Source organism: Equus caballus, chromosome 3 (genome assembly GCF_041296265.1).
Source record: "Equus caballus isolate H_3958 breed thoroughbred chromosome 3, TB-T2T, whole genome shotgun sequence".
Taxonomy (NCBI): domain Eukaryota; kingdom Metazoa; phylum Chordata; class Mammalia; order Perissodactyla; family Equidae; genus Equus; species Equus caballus.
In genome coordinates, this window is record NC_091686.1 from 45193764 (window position 1) to 45210122 (window position 16359).

Below are 16359 nucleotides of genomic sequence, written 5' to 3' on the forward strand. Positions count from 1 at the left end.
AAGAAAGTTTTGGACCATCTCCTCAAATAAATGGACCGTCCACCTGATTTTTCTTTTTCTTTTTGTTTTTTTTTAAAGATCTGCACCTGAGCTAACAACTGTTGCCAATCTTTGTTTTTTTTTCTCTGCTTTATCTCCCCAAATCCCCCCGGTACATAGTTGTATATCTTAGTTGCACATCCTTCTAGTTGTGGCATGTGGGATGCCGCCTCAATGAGCCCTGACGAGCGGTGCCATGTCCGCGCCCAGGATCTGAACCGGCAAAACCCTGGGCCACTGCAGCGGAGCGCGTGGACTTAACCACTCGGCCACGGGGCTGGCCCCATGATTTTTCATACAATAGGGTTCACAAGCCACTTGAAAGCTATCTCTGTCCCAGGTTTAAGAAGCCCTATGAGAAGAAAAGTTCTAGATTATCTGTATATAATTAATTTCAGTGTGATATATAATCATCTAAAAACAACTACCTAATGAGCATCTGTTTGCTTGCACGGTACCTATGGCAGCCGCCACATGGGATCCAGAAAGTATTTAAAAAATATCCCATTTTGCAAGAGGCTTACCATCTAGTTTAAGAAGCAAGCTGTGTTTATGAAATGATTAATTATTAGAAGTATCAGAATGAGAATAGGGTAGTTCCTGCTTTTAGATCAAAGCATTACTGCTTTTGTAAATCATGTCAAGAAGACATTTTGGTAATCAATTTACTACTGCCTCTCTTGGACACAGGAGTATGAGATTGGAAATAGAATTCTTTGTAAATAAATATCACAGTAGTGGCAAAGTGAGATAGGAAAACTAGAGACTATCTGGATTCATTGAGAAACAATTCAGACTTTGTGCTGGCCCTTGGGGACATTGCAGTGAAAACATAGACACAGTCCCTACGCTCATGGAGTTTACAGTTTTAAGAGCAATAAATTGTTCTGGAATAGAATAAAAAATAGCTCATTCTGGGCTGGAGTGTGCAAAACAAGGTTCATGGTGTAGGTTTCACAGTGTACTTAACGCTGCTAAAAAAAATTTGACCTTGAACAAATTTCTTAGCTTTTTTGAGCCTCAGGGGGCTCATGTGTAAAGTGGGAATAATAATGGATGATGTAGTAAAGTAAAGAGGGTGGCAGTTGGTAGCCACTGCTGTATCATTGGTTTGAATGGAACTAATGAATGACTAGATTAGGAGACTCAAAAAGGAAGAAGCAGGATGTTAGGGGATGGAGTACAATAGTATCGAAGGATGGACATTCCTTTATGTTCAAGGCAGTAGGGAGACTTGCCTGTCTAGGATAAAAAATTGTGTTGGGAGCTAGTAATATGTATAATTGCAAACAATGTATAATACCTTTAAAAGAAATTGTTACTGTTTTACCGTTTTCTTGATTAGTCTCAAAGTAATTTTTTTCTTGTTATTAACATGACAGTGGCTTTTATATGGGACTGTCTTAATAATATAAAAACTTTGCTTACCAACTTTTACTCATTACTTTTTCAGAGATTGGAAATGCTTATGCTATTTTAAGCAATCCAGAAAAACGAAAACAGTATGACCTCACAGGCAATGAAGAACAAGCATGTAATCACCAAAACAATGGCAGATTTAATTTCCATAGAGGTTGTGAAGCTGATATAACTCCAGAAGACTTGTTTAATATATTCTTTGGTGGTGGATTTCCTTCAGGTATTTTAATGTTAATTATAAATATTATATTTTATCAAGCTAGAGATCCTCACCTCCAGTTAGGCTGTTTAGAGATTTATCTACCTTCTCCCCTATGTTTTTCCTAGTATTATGATCCTGTGATGGTTTTTCATAAAGGTAGAAGAAAAATGTTAGATTTATTAGCTTTACTGTAAGTCTCTCTTTCACTTACAACACCTTTTAATAATAAAAAAAGAAATGAAGAGCACAGATATTCTGTATTTTATATAAAGCTGAAGAAAGGATGTGTAAGTAGGAAAGCCAGTGGCAATGTCTTAGTTAAGTGCTCATACAGGTACAGGAGGTATCCTATACCCTGGACAACTATTTGACGTTGGTTCTCTGGAGCTCTATGTAGATATTTCATTAATAACATTATAAATTACTAATTTGGATGTATGCGGAGGTACTGTCCATTGAAATATTAAAATATCTGATTCATAGGTTATATATAAAGTAAGTGGGTTTTTAAAATTACATTAAGATAGAAATAATTACTTGAACTAGGCTATCAAAGTAAAGTATTCTAGAGGAACTACTAAATGAATGGATTTTATAGTACCAGCATGAATATTGAACTCCACTTAGATTTACTGTGAGTTGTTTGTGGGGAAATTAATTTTCTTTCAGAGTAGCTCCTCTAAGGTGGTTAAAATTATAGCTCCAGTCTTGTTTACAGCATATGCTTAATGTGCTAAGTTAAACATTCTATTCAAAATTAGGAGAATCTTTATGCATGTAGCAGTATAATTTGTCCTGGTGGCCCTGTCTGAATATTATTCAGAAAGATTGGTCATTGATAGGACATTTTATAAAGCATCCTTGAAGGAAGGAGAATGTTAAATACAAATTAATGACTGAAAATATAACCTGTATTTTGATGTATTAGGATACATAATTACCTTTCACAGAAAACTTATTCAGACTAATAATTTTGACTGAAAATATGCTAGAAACAATCAAAAATCTTTCAGATTTTAGTGAATTTTCTGATAGTTGATTTATAGTTCTTTTGTTTGTTATAACGTTGTTTACTTTGTCATTGGTAGCCATTTCTGGTTGGTCACCTTATTTGAAAACAGCTTGAATGTTTATCAGCAAGAGAATATTTGAATAAATTGTGGTCCACCCATACCATAGTATATTACGCAGCTATGTTTTCAAAAATGAGTTAGAGCACTATCTCTTGATTTTCAGAGATATTTGTTATTCATTGGTAAATGCAGAAGGCAGAGTTTCAGAGTAATGATCCAAGGTTTGTAAAAGCAACCTACTACAGCAGAAGTCCTCTATGCCTGCAGTGTTCAAGTTCTCCTGAAGAGGGAGCTTTACTTTAAAGGAAATAGGGTCCGGCGAGAATCGTCCCTGTTTCCCTCCATGCGTCTCTGACAAGAGGAGAGGGCCATAAGCATTCACTACTTAAATATGCATTTTTTCAGTTAATTTAAAAAATTAAAAATGTAAAAATAGGATTTTTCTGATCATAATTGCTATCCCTAATTTAACCTTGTTTTTTATTTTCTAGGTAGTGTACATTCATTTTCAAATGGACGAGCTGGTTATAGCCATCAACATCAGCATCGACATAGTGGACATGAAAGAGAAGAGGAAAGAGGAGATGTATGTTTATGATATAATTAGAAATCATAAAGTGGCAAATCTCAGCTCAGGAAAAGTAATTAGAGTTGTCTGAAAATAGGGCAGTTTGTTTTAAAAGGAAGTAATGAATTTTCTCCCAGCACAGGTGAGGGGTAGAGACTAGACAATCCCTCAGGGGTATGAGGGGAGCAGGGTAGAAGTCACGGTGGAAGGTGGTTGGGCATATGACACCTTCACATTTGGTGCTCTGTGATTCTAATGAAGATAACACCTGCAGTGGGCATGTTTTGAAGGTAACTTCTTATTGTTGGTCCTAAAGGATTTAGAATTAATACTGAAAAAGGTAAATTGGAAGTAACTCTCCTTGTTCTAATACAGTTATACCTAATTGCATGTAGCAGTTAAATTACATAAAGTAGAAAGGTAGGTGGAAAGAGCACTAGACTACAAGTTAAAAGGCCTGGGCCCCCGCTCTGCCACTCATCAGCTTCCACGGTCCACCCTCAAATCCAAGGTGAAAAGAGCTTTGCAACCTTCTGCATAGTGGTGGTGTCTCTCTGTGCATGAGAGAAAGGAGAACGTCCTCATCTGTAAGATGAGATCAGGTTAAATCAGTGTTTTCCACATCAGGATCTCAGGTGAAGCAACTGGAAAGTGGTATTTTGAAGACTCACCCCAGGAAGTTGTTAGATCAGGCAGATTTGAGAGCACTGAACCAGATGATCTCAAATCCTTTCTGCCTCTCAAAATGTGTGACAACTGTTGGATTCTTGACATCTATGGTTATATTACAATTTGTTATTCTTTGATGATTTTTTATAGGGAGGTTTTTCTGTGTTTATCCAGCTGATGCCCATTATCGTATTGATCCTCGTGTCGTTATTAAGCCAGTTGATGGTCTCTAGTCCTCCTTATTCCTTATATCCCAGATCGTAAGTAGCTAAGTGAAATTTTACAAAAAGAATTGTTGTTTCTTATATAGCTTCCTTTAAAGATCTTTGTGCTTTTTTAAACTTTTAAGTGCCAAATCTTCTATTACCCCAAGTGTACCAGATTTAAAAGTCTCTAATTTTAAAAATAGTTTCTCAAGTGATTAATTTGTATTATGTTGTTAGTTTACATTTTTCTTGCATTGTGGATAAAGACGGAAGTGCTGTCTTCGAACTTGATAGCAATTTCCTATAATAGGTAACATGTTGACATTGAAAACAAAAAATACTTTAAAAGATAAAAATACTTTAAAAACAAAAATAAAATTGTGATTGATCTTACAGAGATTTGTGTCATTAAGGGGGAAATCACTTCACTCCTCTGTTTGTAAAATATTGATTAAATAAAACCAAATATCACTTTTTTGTTATGTGAAGTCTTTTTCCATAATATACTTTATATATCAGAGGTCAAGACATAAAGGAAATTTAATGCAGCATCCATTCTAGAAAACTTTACTGTAATACAATGAATATAAAGGAAACTTTGTAAAATCGTATTGCCAGTGATTTTATAATATTAGAAACGGATTGGTCTAAAAACAAGAAATACCTTCTTATTTTTTCCAAATAAGATTTTTGTCAACTAAAAACTGAGAGAACTTATAAGAACATAGTATATTAAAATATGATTGCTTTTTATGACATGAATGGTGGTTTTAGGCAATTAGAGATAATGTGAATAAATGATTACCAATATTAACTTTTTAATTATTTTTAATTGCTTTTCTTAGCTTGGTTTGGAGTAGCAGATCAGAATGTACAATTTCAATTAAAAAAGTAATGATCAAGCATTTCTTTTACAGTGGATCAGGACAAACTATTAAAATGCAGACAGAAAACTTGGGAGTCGTCTATTATGTCAATAAGGACTTTAAAAATGAATATAAAGGAGTGTTATTACAAAAGGTAGAAAAGAGTGTGGAAGAAGATTATGTGACTAATATTCGAAATAATTGCTGGAAAGAAAGACAACAAAGTAAGTTTGTCAAATGTTTAACATTTAGAAACTTACTCAGAGTCTTTGGAATTGATAACTATAGATTTCTCTACTGAAGAAGTATTCTAGAACCGCCTGGCACATGATTGGAACTCAATAGTTAAATGAGACAAAGTGTTTCAATGTACATGTGGCCTAATAACAGTGTTTAGCACTTAGGAAGGACTTGATAAATGGTATTTGTGTTATTGTTGTATCAGTAAATATCTGGTTGAATAAGTGAATAATACCAAATTTCAGTGTATTTAAGATGTTGTCAATTGTAACATGCATCATTTTATGTGCCACTAAGAAAGAAAAAATCCTGGCACATAAACTGTGTCATCAGTTTTAATATGCATTCTGTTTCAGAGTTAAGTTTGAAACTCTTCATTAATTTAGCCTACACATTTAGCATTTAATGTACGAGTTTTATGGACATTTCATTTTCCTTTATTTATTTTGTGTGTAGAGAAGTCCTTGGGAACACTTAATCAAGTTGTTTAGCATTTTCCAGCCTCAGCTTCCTTAATTTAAGAGGCAGCTCCACCTATAAAAAGGTTGACCATAAGAATCTACTGAGATGCTGCATGTGAACTGAGTGTTATTATAGTTTTTGTTTTTCTGTCAGTTCGGAATAATAAAGTAGACCATATAGTGTAGACTTTGGAATTAGACTAAAGTTGAATCCTTGTTTGAAATTTTTAGCTGAATGATTAGGGCCAAATATTCATTCTAACCTCTGTGAGTATATTCTTTCATGTGTCAAATGGATGATGATGATGAGTGGGAGGAGGAAATAACTATCATTTATATACTGCTTATTGTTTTGGTCACTGTCCCAAGCACTTTATATATATATTAACTCATTTAATCACCACAACAGCACTATGAGGTTATTATACTCATCTTACATATGAGGAAACTGAGACAGAGAGATTAGTAAATTCTCAAGGTCATAGAGGTGTTCTATGATTCAAAACCAGTCAATTTGTCTCCAGAATCCAGGCACTATGTTCCACAGTCTTCTCAATAATACCTAAATTTATGGGTTTGTTGTGAAAATTAAATCAGGCAATAGCTAAAGTGTTTCTCATGTAGTAATTGCTCAGAAAATGGTAGCAGTTACCATAGTCTCTCACCCACTAGGGAAAATTTGATGAAACATAACCTTTGTATACTTCAAAGAGCATTCTTATCTCTGGCCTTGGTCTATATAATGGCAATTAGAGGAAGTACGACCTCCTTGGTCTCCAAGTCTCTGAGTCTGTGAAATCAGTCTGTTCCGTGTGGAGAAGATTACATTAGACTAGTGGTTTTAAACTGGGAATGATTCTCACCTGTCTCCCATGGGACATTTGGTAATACCTGGAAACTTTTGTGTGTGTCAACACGGGGTGAGGGTGGAAGGGATTACTCTTGGCGTCTAATGGATTGAGGCCAGGGATGCTTTGAACTTGCTACAATGCACAGGACAGCTCCCTATAGCAAAGAATTATCTGGCCGCAAATGCCAATATTGCTGAGGTTGAGAAACCTTGCATTAGCTGAAGGTCTTAATGGCAGTATGTACCAAATTTTATTTTGTTGTATTTCATTTCATTTCATTTCATTTTGTGTTCTGTAGTACCTTGCACAATTTTTTGCACATCATAGGCATATAGTAAATTCTTTATGGATGTATGAACAATTGGATGAATGATTAATGAATTTGTATGAATGAATGTATTAAAGACCTGTTTTATTTTGTGTTAAAAGAATGACTAGCGCATTAGGTGTATCCACTTTCAAATACAAGTTCTAGTCCTCAGCTAACTGGCTGATTTTTGGATTATGCTTACTTACATTCTATTTCCTTAAATAATTGATAATTGACTGTATAAATAGAAAGAAGGAAGGAAAAGGTATTCATATTTATGGAAGATAGTGTAATGCTATGGTCAAAGTGCAGACTTTGGGACTGCCTTGCAAGATCTTGGCTCCACCAACACATTATGTAGGCCACACTACATAACCTCTCTAAACCTGTTATTTCATTGTTAAAATATGGACATAACAAATAATGTATGTTAACACTTAGCATAATGCCTTGCACCAGTAAGTGTTCACTATTGTTACTCATTATAATTATTTTTTATTCCATCCCTACTATAAGCCAAGTGTTTTTGCTTGGCATAATTTAGTTTAATCTTTAAACAATCTGGTAAGATCAGTATTAATAGGTTTCATGGACCCTTCAGTCCATGTTTTCTCCACTACAGCAAGTTGTCTACAGCTATATTGTACACATTTATGTGTGTCTTTTAAAGTTAATATCAAAAGTTTTAACTAAATCTGATTTTAATAAGTCTTTTATAAAACAACTTGCTTGTGTTCAGAAATATTAAGGAAACAAGACAAAACTCTTAAAGACCAAAGAGATGTGACAACTAATACAATGTGTGATCCTGGCTGGGGAGGAAATGGCTATAAAGGATATCATTGGGACAGTTGGGGAACTTTGAATATAGACTACATATTAGATAATGGTGTCATATCGTTAAATTTCTGAATTTGAAAATTGTATTGTGGTTATGTAAGAGAATGCCCTTGTTCTTAGGAGAAACATGCTAAAGTAATTAGGAATGAAAGGTCATGATGTCTGCAACTTACTCTCAAAAGGTCTGCAAAATAATAACCACCACAACAGTAACAACAGCCTTTATTGTAGAGAGAGCTAAAGCAAATTTGACAAAATATGAAGAATTGGTCAATCAAGGTAAAGGGTTTTAGCATGTTCGTTGTAGTAGTCAAGTTTTGTGAAATTTTCAAAAAAAAAATTCAACAAACTTAGCACATCTAGAGGTTATGGGTTTTGAATGAAGGTAGAAGTAGGAGGAGCTCAGTATAACAATTTATTGATTGAATGTTTCACTTGTTGATTAGGATAAAATTATCTTGTTTCTTAAATTAATGTCATTGGAAAGATTGTTGGCCAGTGGATATTCTTTTGCCAGGTTGTTTTTTAGGGTCACTTCTAACACTCTCTAATGTCTAGATTGGTAAAAGAGGTGTTTTATAAAATAGAAGCAGTGATTTGAGATCATGGAAAGAATATTAGGCTAGGACTTGGAGGTCGGAATTGGAATCTAGACCCTGCAGTTTACGAGCCCTCTGAGCTTAGGTTATCTACTTTATTTGGGAAGAATCATCTGCAGATGGATTTTACAAGTCTTTACATTTGTAAATAAAAAGGGTGGAGTGGTTTTGATTGAGTTGTTAAGTCCTACCCTGACTGATTGAATAAACATCATTTCTGACAGATCCTGAGAAATCGCCTGCTCTCTTACCTCTGAGTATATTTTGAATGTGGTCCTGACTGATGTCCTCTACTTTAGCCACTGTTTTCCAGAAAGTAACCAAGTTTTTTCTCTTTTTGTTATATCTTCTCTAAGTGCTCCCAGCCTTTAGAAGTGTTAATAAACAGTGAAATGGCTGAGTAACAGGAAAATAACAAGGCATCCCTGAAGAATGTTTGATTTCTAGTCCATTTGTTTTCCCTTAGTAATGCTGTCCACATACTGAAGGAAGCCTCAGAAGTACTTATTTGCTGAGTACCACTACTCTGATTGTATAGCAAGCTTCTTTTCTCTTTTGTGTACCTTCAGTAAGTTTATTACATATTTTTTTAATTCAAGCAAACTCAGAACAAGATTTTAAATTTTTCTGCTCAAGTCTTGGCATAATTAATTAAGCTGAAACCTTAACAAAAGGTCACAGCAGAAAAGACCCACTAACGGTAGTGAATAGTCTATGATGTCTTTAGGATAAGAGGTCAAGATGATAAGTTAGAGCAGTCGCTTTTAAACCACTGGAGACGGGTGGAGGTGGAAGGGGTTGATGGGATTCTACCCTTATTTCTTCTCCAGAGCAGCTCTGGTATTTTACGTGCTAGGCTTCCAAATGGCTTTTAGGAGTAGGACTTGGCTTGCTTTAACTATTTTTAAAAAGTCAGTTAATAGAAGTATATCGAAGGGCTTCTATGAAACATTATTTGAGTTTAAACAACTAGGTGATCTCAATTATTACAGTAGGCACTCTGTATCCACCAGTTCTGCATCCTCGGATACAGAGGGCCAACTAAGGGACTTGAGCATTTGAGGATTTGGGTGTTCATGGGGAGTCGTGGAACCAATCCCTTGAGGATACCAAGGAATGACTGTATTTACTTAGCAAAATATGTTTATTTGTTAATAGAAACAGACATGCAATATGCAGCAAAAGTATACCGTGACGATCGACTCCGAAGGAAGGCAGATGCCTTGAGCATGGACAACTGTAAAGAGTTGGAGCGGCTGACCAGTATCTATAAAGGAGGATGAACTGGAATTTTATTTACACCTTTTAGCATACTCTGTTTTTTCTGTAAGTAAGTTTGGTTTCATCATGAGAGCTAAAGAAAAAGATTTGATGTTAAAAACTAAACTGAATAGTTGGTCCCTGAAATCTTGGACTGTTTATGACCTACTGGCTCCTTTAAATAGTAAGAAACTGAAGACTAAAATTAATATTTTAGTTACGCTTCTGCAGTTATTTTCACTTTAAAAGCTTAAATGATTCCTAACTAAAAATGTCTTGGGAAAGCATTATCACACCTGTAGCAGTTTCCAGTTTTAGTGATTCTCCGTTTTTTTCCTTGTCGTGTAAATATTTATGGGATGATCATTTTGTGTACATACCGGTTATTGCCTTTTTATTTGAATTCTTTTAGTGTTTAGTTCCATGAGACACGTCAGTTTAAATTGATGGAATAAATGTTCTATGACAAAATTACATCTTCCTTGTCAGATGTCAAATGTGTGGAATTTAAACAATGAAACTTTTTCAAAAAGAAAAAAACAAAGCCTGTTTTAACTTTATGTAAAATCTTGTAGCATTATCAGCTTAGAGGGAATTGATATTTTTAATATTGCCATTATATTCCAAAATATATATTGAGATAAATGAACTGGTGTAGAGTATCAGTTTGCTATTTATTTAGTTTTATGAATTGCTAAGCCATGCATACAAATGAAATGCTATACTGATAGATTTTAAAGAAAATATGAAGAAATGGCTATATAGATATTAAACAAAAAGGGTCTTCAACAGTAAACTGCAGTTATGTCGTTTGCAATTCTAATAATTAAAAGGCCCCCAAATGTTCATATGTATGTTTTTAAATGCTGCTAAAATTTATGGAGAAGAGGACCTACCTGTTTTTCCCCCCATGGAAATTTGCAGTTTCTTCTTAATGATCATTTAGGCAAGATCCAAAAGTAAATGGGTTCTTCTACAAATAAGTAATAAGAAACGTTACTACTAAAATAAAGCTTTGTGCCTTTTATCCTGATTGCCAACTCTTAAACATATGGACAGACTACAGCACACTTCCTGGGTCAGAGCATGATCTGTTTGGCCACAGGCAGCAGTGAGCAGAAAGCTAGCAGCAGGTAGAATAGTGATGTATAGCAAGTTATCCTTACAAAATTCTGAGCTGAAATCTATTCACTATTAATTCAATTAATCCTGTAGCAATAAGCTCCTTGTAATTAAATCCATAATATAAATTACAGAGATCAGCTGGAAATTGAGGTTTTTGGTGCCTGATATTGGGTATGAAACTATTTGATTTCTAGTCTTGTATGTTTACAGTTGTAATATTTTAATGATTTTGCTTCATACTCAGTTAATGGAATATGAACACATCTTCAGTAGTTTTTTGTGTGTGAGAGATGCTAGTTAAAGTGGCAGTGTTCTTTTGTTTAAAGATATTTTCGGCATGTAGTTAATTTATAGCATCTGTTGAATAAAACTTCTAAAATGACCATTCTTTTTAAAATGTTTTCTTGTATCCCTCTTTCCAGGTGAGTCAATAGAAATGCCTGATTGAATAAGTAGGTTAAACTAATAATATAGTATCCTAGGGAAGCTGGACAGCTTAACCAACTTTATTTTAGAAATGAGGCCTTTAAAAAAATAGCAATGCTTAAAAGAAAATACAATTTTAAATATTTTCTTGAGCCCATATAATGAGTTTTTAAAAAAATAAGGTCATAGCATTCTAATTAACCTGAAAGTTCATATTGCATCAGAAAACTTATAAAAATTTAAATGAAAAACTTTCATCTATATTTTTCCAGTTTTAGTGGAAATTTACACTATTGTGGTTGATGCTTGTGTGAATTGAACTCTTGTTGACTGATTCTTTTTCCCTTAATCCTGACTTTAAGGGGATAGATGAAATTATCAAGTTAAGTGAAGCTGTACACTCTGAAGTCATACATGGCTTTTGGACAGTATTATATTTCACTTGCATTGCTGCATCCCATTACATTCCATAAAATGTTTGGGGAAATGTTTTTGATAAAATGAAATTTTCAAACCAACTGTGGGAAATGAGTGATAGAGTGCCTGAAAATTTAAGCCACATAGAAAGTATGCAAGGGAAGATTAAGTCCTTACTGTCACCTATATAATGGGGCAAGGGTCCAACCAAGTGTCTTAGAATTTTGGGTTAATTCTGTGAAAAAGACTTCAGCTATCTTGAGATGTAATAAGATTTTCATGTTTGCCACTCTTTAATAAAAATTCCAACATTTTGCTGTCTTTCTTTTAGCTACATGAGCTTTGCGATTTCATTTGATAACTTGTACTATTCATTTAGTCATTGCTGAAAAGCCCTCAGTCTTTGAGTACTGCTTTATTAGCTTCTCTGGCTGGTATTTTAGAAGTTTGACAACAATTATATGTATTAATGCTTTACATTTTATCCCTTTTTAAACATACACAGACATCATTGCTTGTGAGGATTTGAGAGAAATAAGTAGTACCTTTTCTGCTCCTCTTTTGATTCCTTAGTTCCCAAATGGACTGGTGCTAATCATTTGTAACTTTCAGAATTTATTTTCATCAAATCTGAGAATTTATTTCAAGTTATAATCCATTTAATAAGTGAAAACAATATATTTTGGGAAGAGAGTGCATTGAATTTTTAAGTATTTGTTTCATACTCATCACATTCTTATTTATGACTTACAAAGACTTGGTAGAGAAAAGTAAGTCCTTAAGGTATACCTATGCCAGGGCATTAAGCCACTGCTTTTGTGTCAACTCAGGTGTTCACAGGACGGGCATGTGGAATTCCAGCCCTGTACTTTAACTGCACTTCTTTGCTTGAGTTTTCTTCTTAGTAAATCTTCAGTTATACTAGTATGTCAAATAGTTAGCGAGAGAAAGATTAATCTCTTGATTTCCCTTTGTTGATCTATAATATTTTTAAATGCAGCTGTTATTTAATTAATGTGACGTTAATCTTACTTAATAGTGTATTCCTACATATTTCATTAAAAAAATAAATCTCCCGCTTGTATTAAGGCAGTGAAATATTTCTTGACGTTGGCCTGAGGACCAAATGAGCCATCTTTCCAGTTAAGTGTTATGTCAAGGGACCACATGGTTCAGAAGGAGGACTTGTGCATTAATTTAGCTTCCGCATATGAAGCTGGGGTGTAATACTACTGATATTACTATCTGTCTTCACAAAGTGAGGCAAACTGGAAGGGCAGTCGTCGTCTTTTTTCTCATCTGAACAGAAAAACTTCTGAACAATAAATCTAAAGTTGAATTTTCACTAAATAGCTGAAAACCCTTATCTGTGGCCACATTGGACTACTGCCTAGGTAAAATCTATAAAATTTTCTATAAGCCAATGAAAAAGAAAAGAGTAGTACCACAGTAACTTCCAAATTTTTAAAAATTTTAATTACAAAGAAAAAGTGGATAGGATGAGGAACTTCAAGGAATTCTTACAAATCCCTTTAATAATCTGGCAGGCAACACAGTCCTAGAATTCAGGCATCCTTTTTTGTTTTGTTACTGTTAAATAGACATTTTCATGTAAATGGAAACATTCTCCCTCAAAACATTAATTCAAAACATACTCCTTATATTAAGGATTATGTAACCACATTTTTTGTAAAATCCCTGCGGGTAACTTTTTCCTGTTGGTACGTGATTCCTTTTCGTTTAATTTTATTATCTGCTGGTTTTGGGGCCAATAGATTTGTGAATATTCTGTGGATGTGTCCCTCTATAGGTGTATATATATATATTTTTCCAGCTAATACCTCAAATGTGTGATTGTTTAATATATACCACACTATGTTTGCACAGAGCAGGGCTTCCATTAGCAGTGGGTATTCTTATTTCTAATTTTGAAAATCAGCCCACAGAATTTCATCAGTGTGAATTCTTTCTGTTGATCTTTTTCATATTTTAAAACAGATTCCTATTATAAAGCCTATACTTCAACTATAATTGTATCTTTCTATAGCAGTCTCGAAATATGTAGGGGTAAGAAGTGTTTCTTGAATTGTCTTAGTGAGTTGTTATTAAAATTGGGCTTATTGGTTGCTGCACTGTCTAGTAATTGTGTAGCGGGTGACACCTGGCACGAATGTGAATAAGTCTCATTCGCTTCAGTAGAGGAGTCGGTCCATTCCACTCTTGACATTCTGCTTTGCCATTGAACGGCACCACTTAAGTAACAGAGATTTTTCAGTGACACTGGAGTATTTTAAGCATCAGTTTCAAAATGAGTTGTTTTTTAGTTGGATGACAGTACCAATGAGAAGAAACTCACACGTAAATGTTATTTTGTGATTTATTTGTATTAAGAAATGCCTCTTACCTATTTTTGTTCTGTCTTTGTTTTTTAGATTGCTACATAAGATTTTTTTCCATTTAAAGTTTAAATCATGTGTTTTTAAAAGCTGCAGGTAATTTTCAAGGTGTGATGGAATTTTAATGGAAGCCTTGTATAAGTTAAATGAAGTGAAACTGGTAAAGGAGATCTTACTTTATTTGTCTATAGTGCATTTAAGATTATACAATTAGATTTAAAAATGAAATGTCTGATTTGTAAAATATTTAGTGTTATATCAGACTTATATAAAAGTTTCTGTGTGAGAACTCTGTTAAAGAAAATGCATTTGATTTTTAATGAATGTTCTGCTGAATGATTTATGATGAATTTTCTGTCTTTCAGTCTTTGCAGTTTATCTCAATATATGAATAAAAAGAAGGTGTGTTCTCACTGTAAAGGATTTGTTTTTTATCATGTTTTTCTTAATATGCCCTTTATTTCGTTCGTTCATCCCTTCAACAAATGTGTGAACGCCTGCTATATCCCAGGCAGTGAGCATAGTGCTGGTAATTAATCACTGAACAAAACAAAAATCCTTGTGAAGTTTACATCTACCGAGGAAAATAAATGTCAAGTAAATAATTCTGATTATGATGATTGCTACAAATAAACTTAGAATGTACAACGAAAGGATGTATCTAGAAGACTTAACCTACTCTGGGGGGATCAGGGAAGGTTCCTCTGAGAAAGTGAGCTTAAGCTGAAACCCAAAAGATGAGGTCAGTAGGATTGAGGTGGTGCTAGAGAGATTTTTCAGGCAGTATGGTAAGTTGACAAAGTCATCAAAAGTTTATGGAAGTGAAAACAAACTTGTTTGATTATGGCATAAGGAAGCCAGGGTAAGTTAGAGAATTAAGATAGGGGCCAGATCCCATAGATCATATATACCAAGATGATGATAATTGGACTTTATCTTAAGTCAATAGAAAACCTTTGAGATTTTTAAGGAAGAGTTACACGATGAGATTTGTCTTTTTACAGTATCATTTTAGTTGCTGTGCAAAGACTGGAGGGCAACAGTGAATGAAGGAAGGATAGGAAGTTACTCTCAAAGGAAGGGTGATCATGGCTTGGACCAGAGCAGGAATATAGCTAAAAGTGAATGGTTTTGACAGATATTCAGGAGGCAGAATCAAGAGAATTATTTGATTGGATTTGGAATAAATGGAGGCAGCAATTAAAAACTTTCCAAAAATTTGGCTATGAAAAGGAGTAGAGAAAAAGGATGGGAGCTTGAAGAGGATGTGGTTGCTAAAGAAAGCTTTTGTTTCTTGAATTGTTATTTATTACATGAGACCTTACTACTTATTACATGAGAGATCTTACTAATTTTTTATCTGATGGAAAGGGGCAAGTAGAAAGTGAAAGAGTAAAGACAGAGAAAAAGAGGGATAATAGCAGTTAGTACCTGATATGTCCAGAGGATACAGGAACCTCCACAAAGATAGAAGAATTACTTTAGCTAACAGACACCACTAGCATTCTTTCAGAGAGGAATGCACAGAGGATGGGTACAAATGCAGGCAGATTTAAAGTGTTGGTGGCAAGATGTAATGGCTTGCATTTGCTTGATGAGATAGGCAGTTTATGTACGTAAAGTGAGGGAGGGGAAAGAATGATAAGCAGATGCTTAGAAAGAAGACAATTTGAAGGAATTGTTTTCACTGAGTCAGCTAACTAATGAAAAGGCTGGGTTTCTGCAGGTCCCAGGTTGGTGACAGAATATAGTCTGTTGAGTTGTATTTTCTCCAGCCTAACCCAGCAGCCTAGGCATAGTCCTGGAGAATACAACTCAATTAACTCCTCCAAATTTGGGGTTCTGTTAGGCAGGAAAGATGGTAGGGGAGTTTAAGATGTTGACAAGTTAGTGATTCCAATGATTGACTATTGGATGTAAGTTAGGAAAATCAGGGGATTTACTGATTTCTGAGCTGACTGCCTAAGTCCAGGGTGTGCTGACAATGGGAGGTAATATAGAAGAGAAAGTTACTGCATATGACCTTATAATTGTATTCCCAATGGGCCAAATGCCAGACCACAGCCAGAATCAAAATTAGCAAGACATTTTCCAGCTTGGCCAGTCTAAGTGATAAAATTTTCATCTTTGTATGTTGGAGAATCAGTAAGGCTCTCCTCCCCATATGGATTTGAATACCAACTAAAATTTTCACACAGACAGTGGTGCCAGCCTAAATCCATGATTGCTTTTTTTTTATAGGAAAGCATAATCAAAAAAACATTGAGAAATCTCTGCTGTATACAACAGCTAAGAGAAATTTAAGCTAAAGAGATGGAGAAACAAAATAACCAATAACGTTAGAACTTTAACAACATATACATGTTTAACTGTATAATGTACCAGTGTGCTG

General features: G+C 34.5%; 1 protein-coding gene across 1 annotated transcript in view; it reads left to right on the top strand.

The window, feature by feature from the left end:
• DNAJB14 (DnaJ heat shock protein family (Hsp40) member B14) overlaps positions 1–14387 on the top strand; it is a 53644-nt gene extending 39257 nt beyond the window's left edge. The window contains exons 4-8 of the mRNA XM_023637660.2: positions 1493–1678; positions 3225–3319; positions 4121–4230; positions 5094–5266; positions 9502–14387. Of these exons, the coding sequence (XP_023493428.1) occupies positions 1493–1678; positions 3225–3319; positions 4121–4230; positions 5094–5266; positions 9502–9626 (689 nt within the window). The 3' untranslated portion in view covers positions 9627–14387. The remainder of the gene's footprint in view (positions 1–1492; positions 1679–3224; positions 3320–4120; positions 4231–5093; positions 5267–9501) is intronic.
• Positions 14388–16359: the final 1972 nt, after the last annotated feature.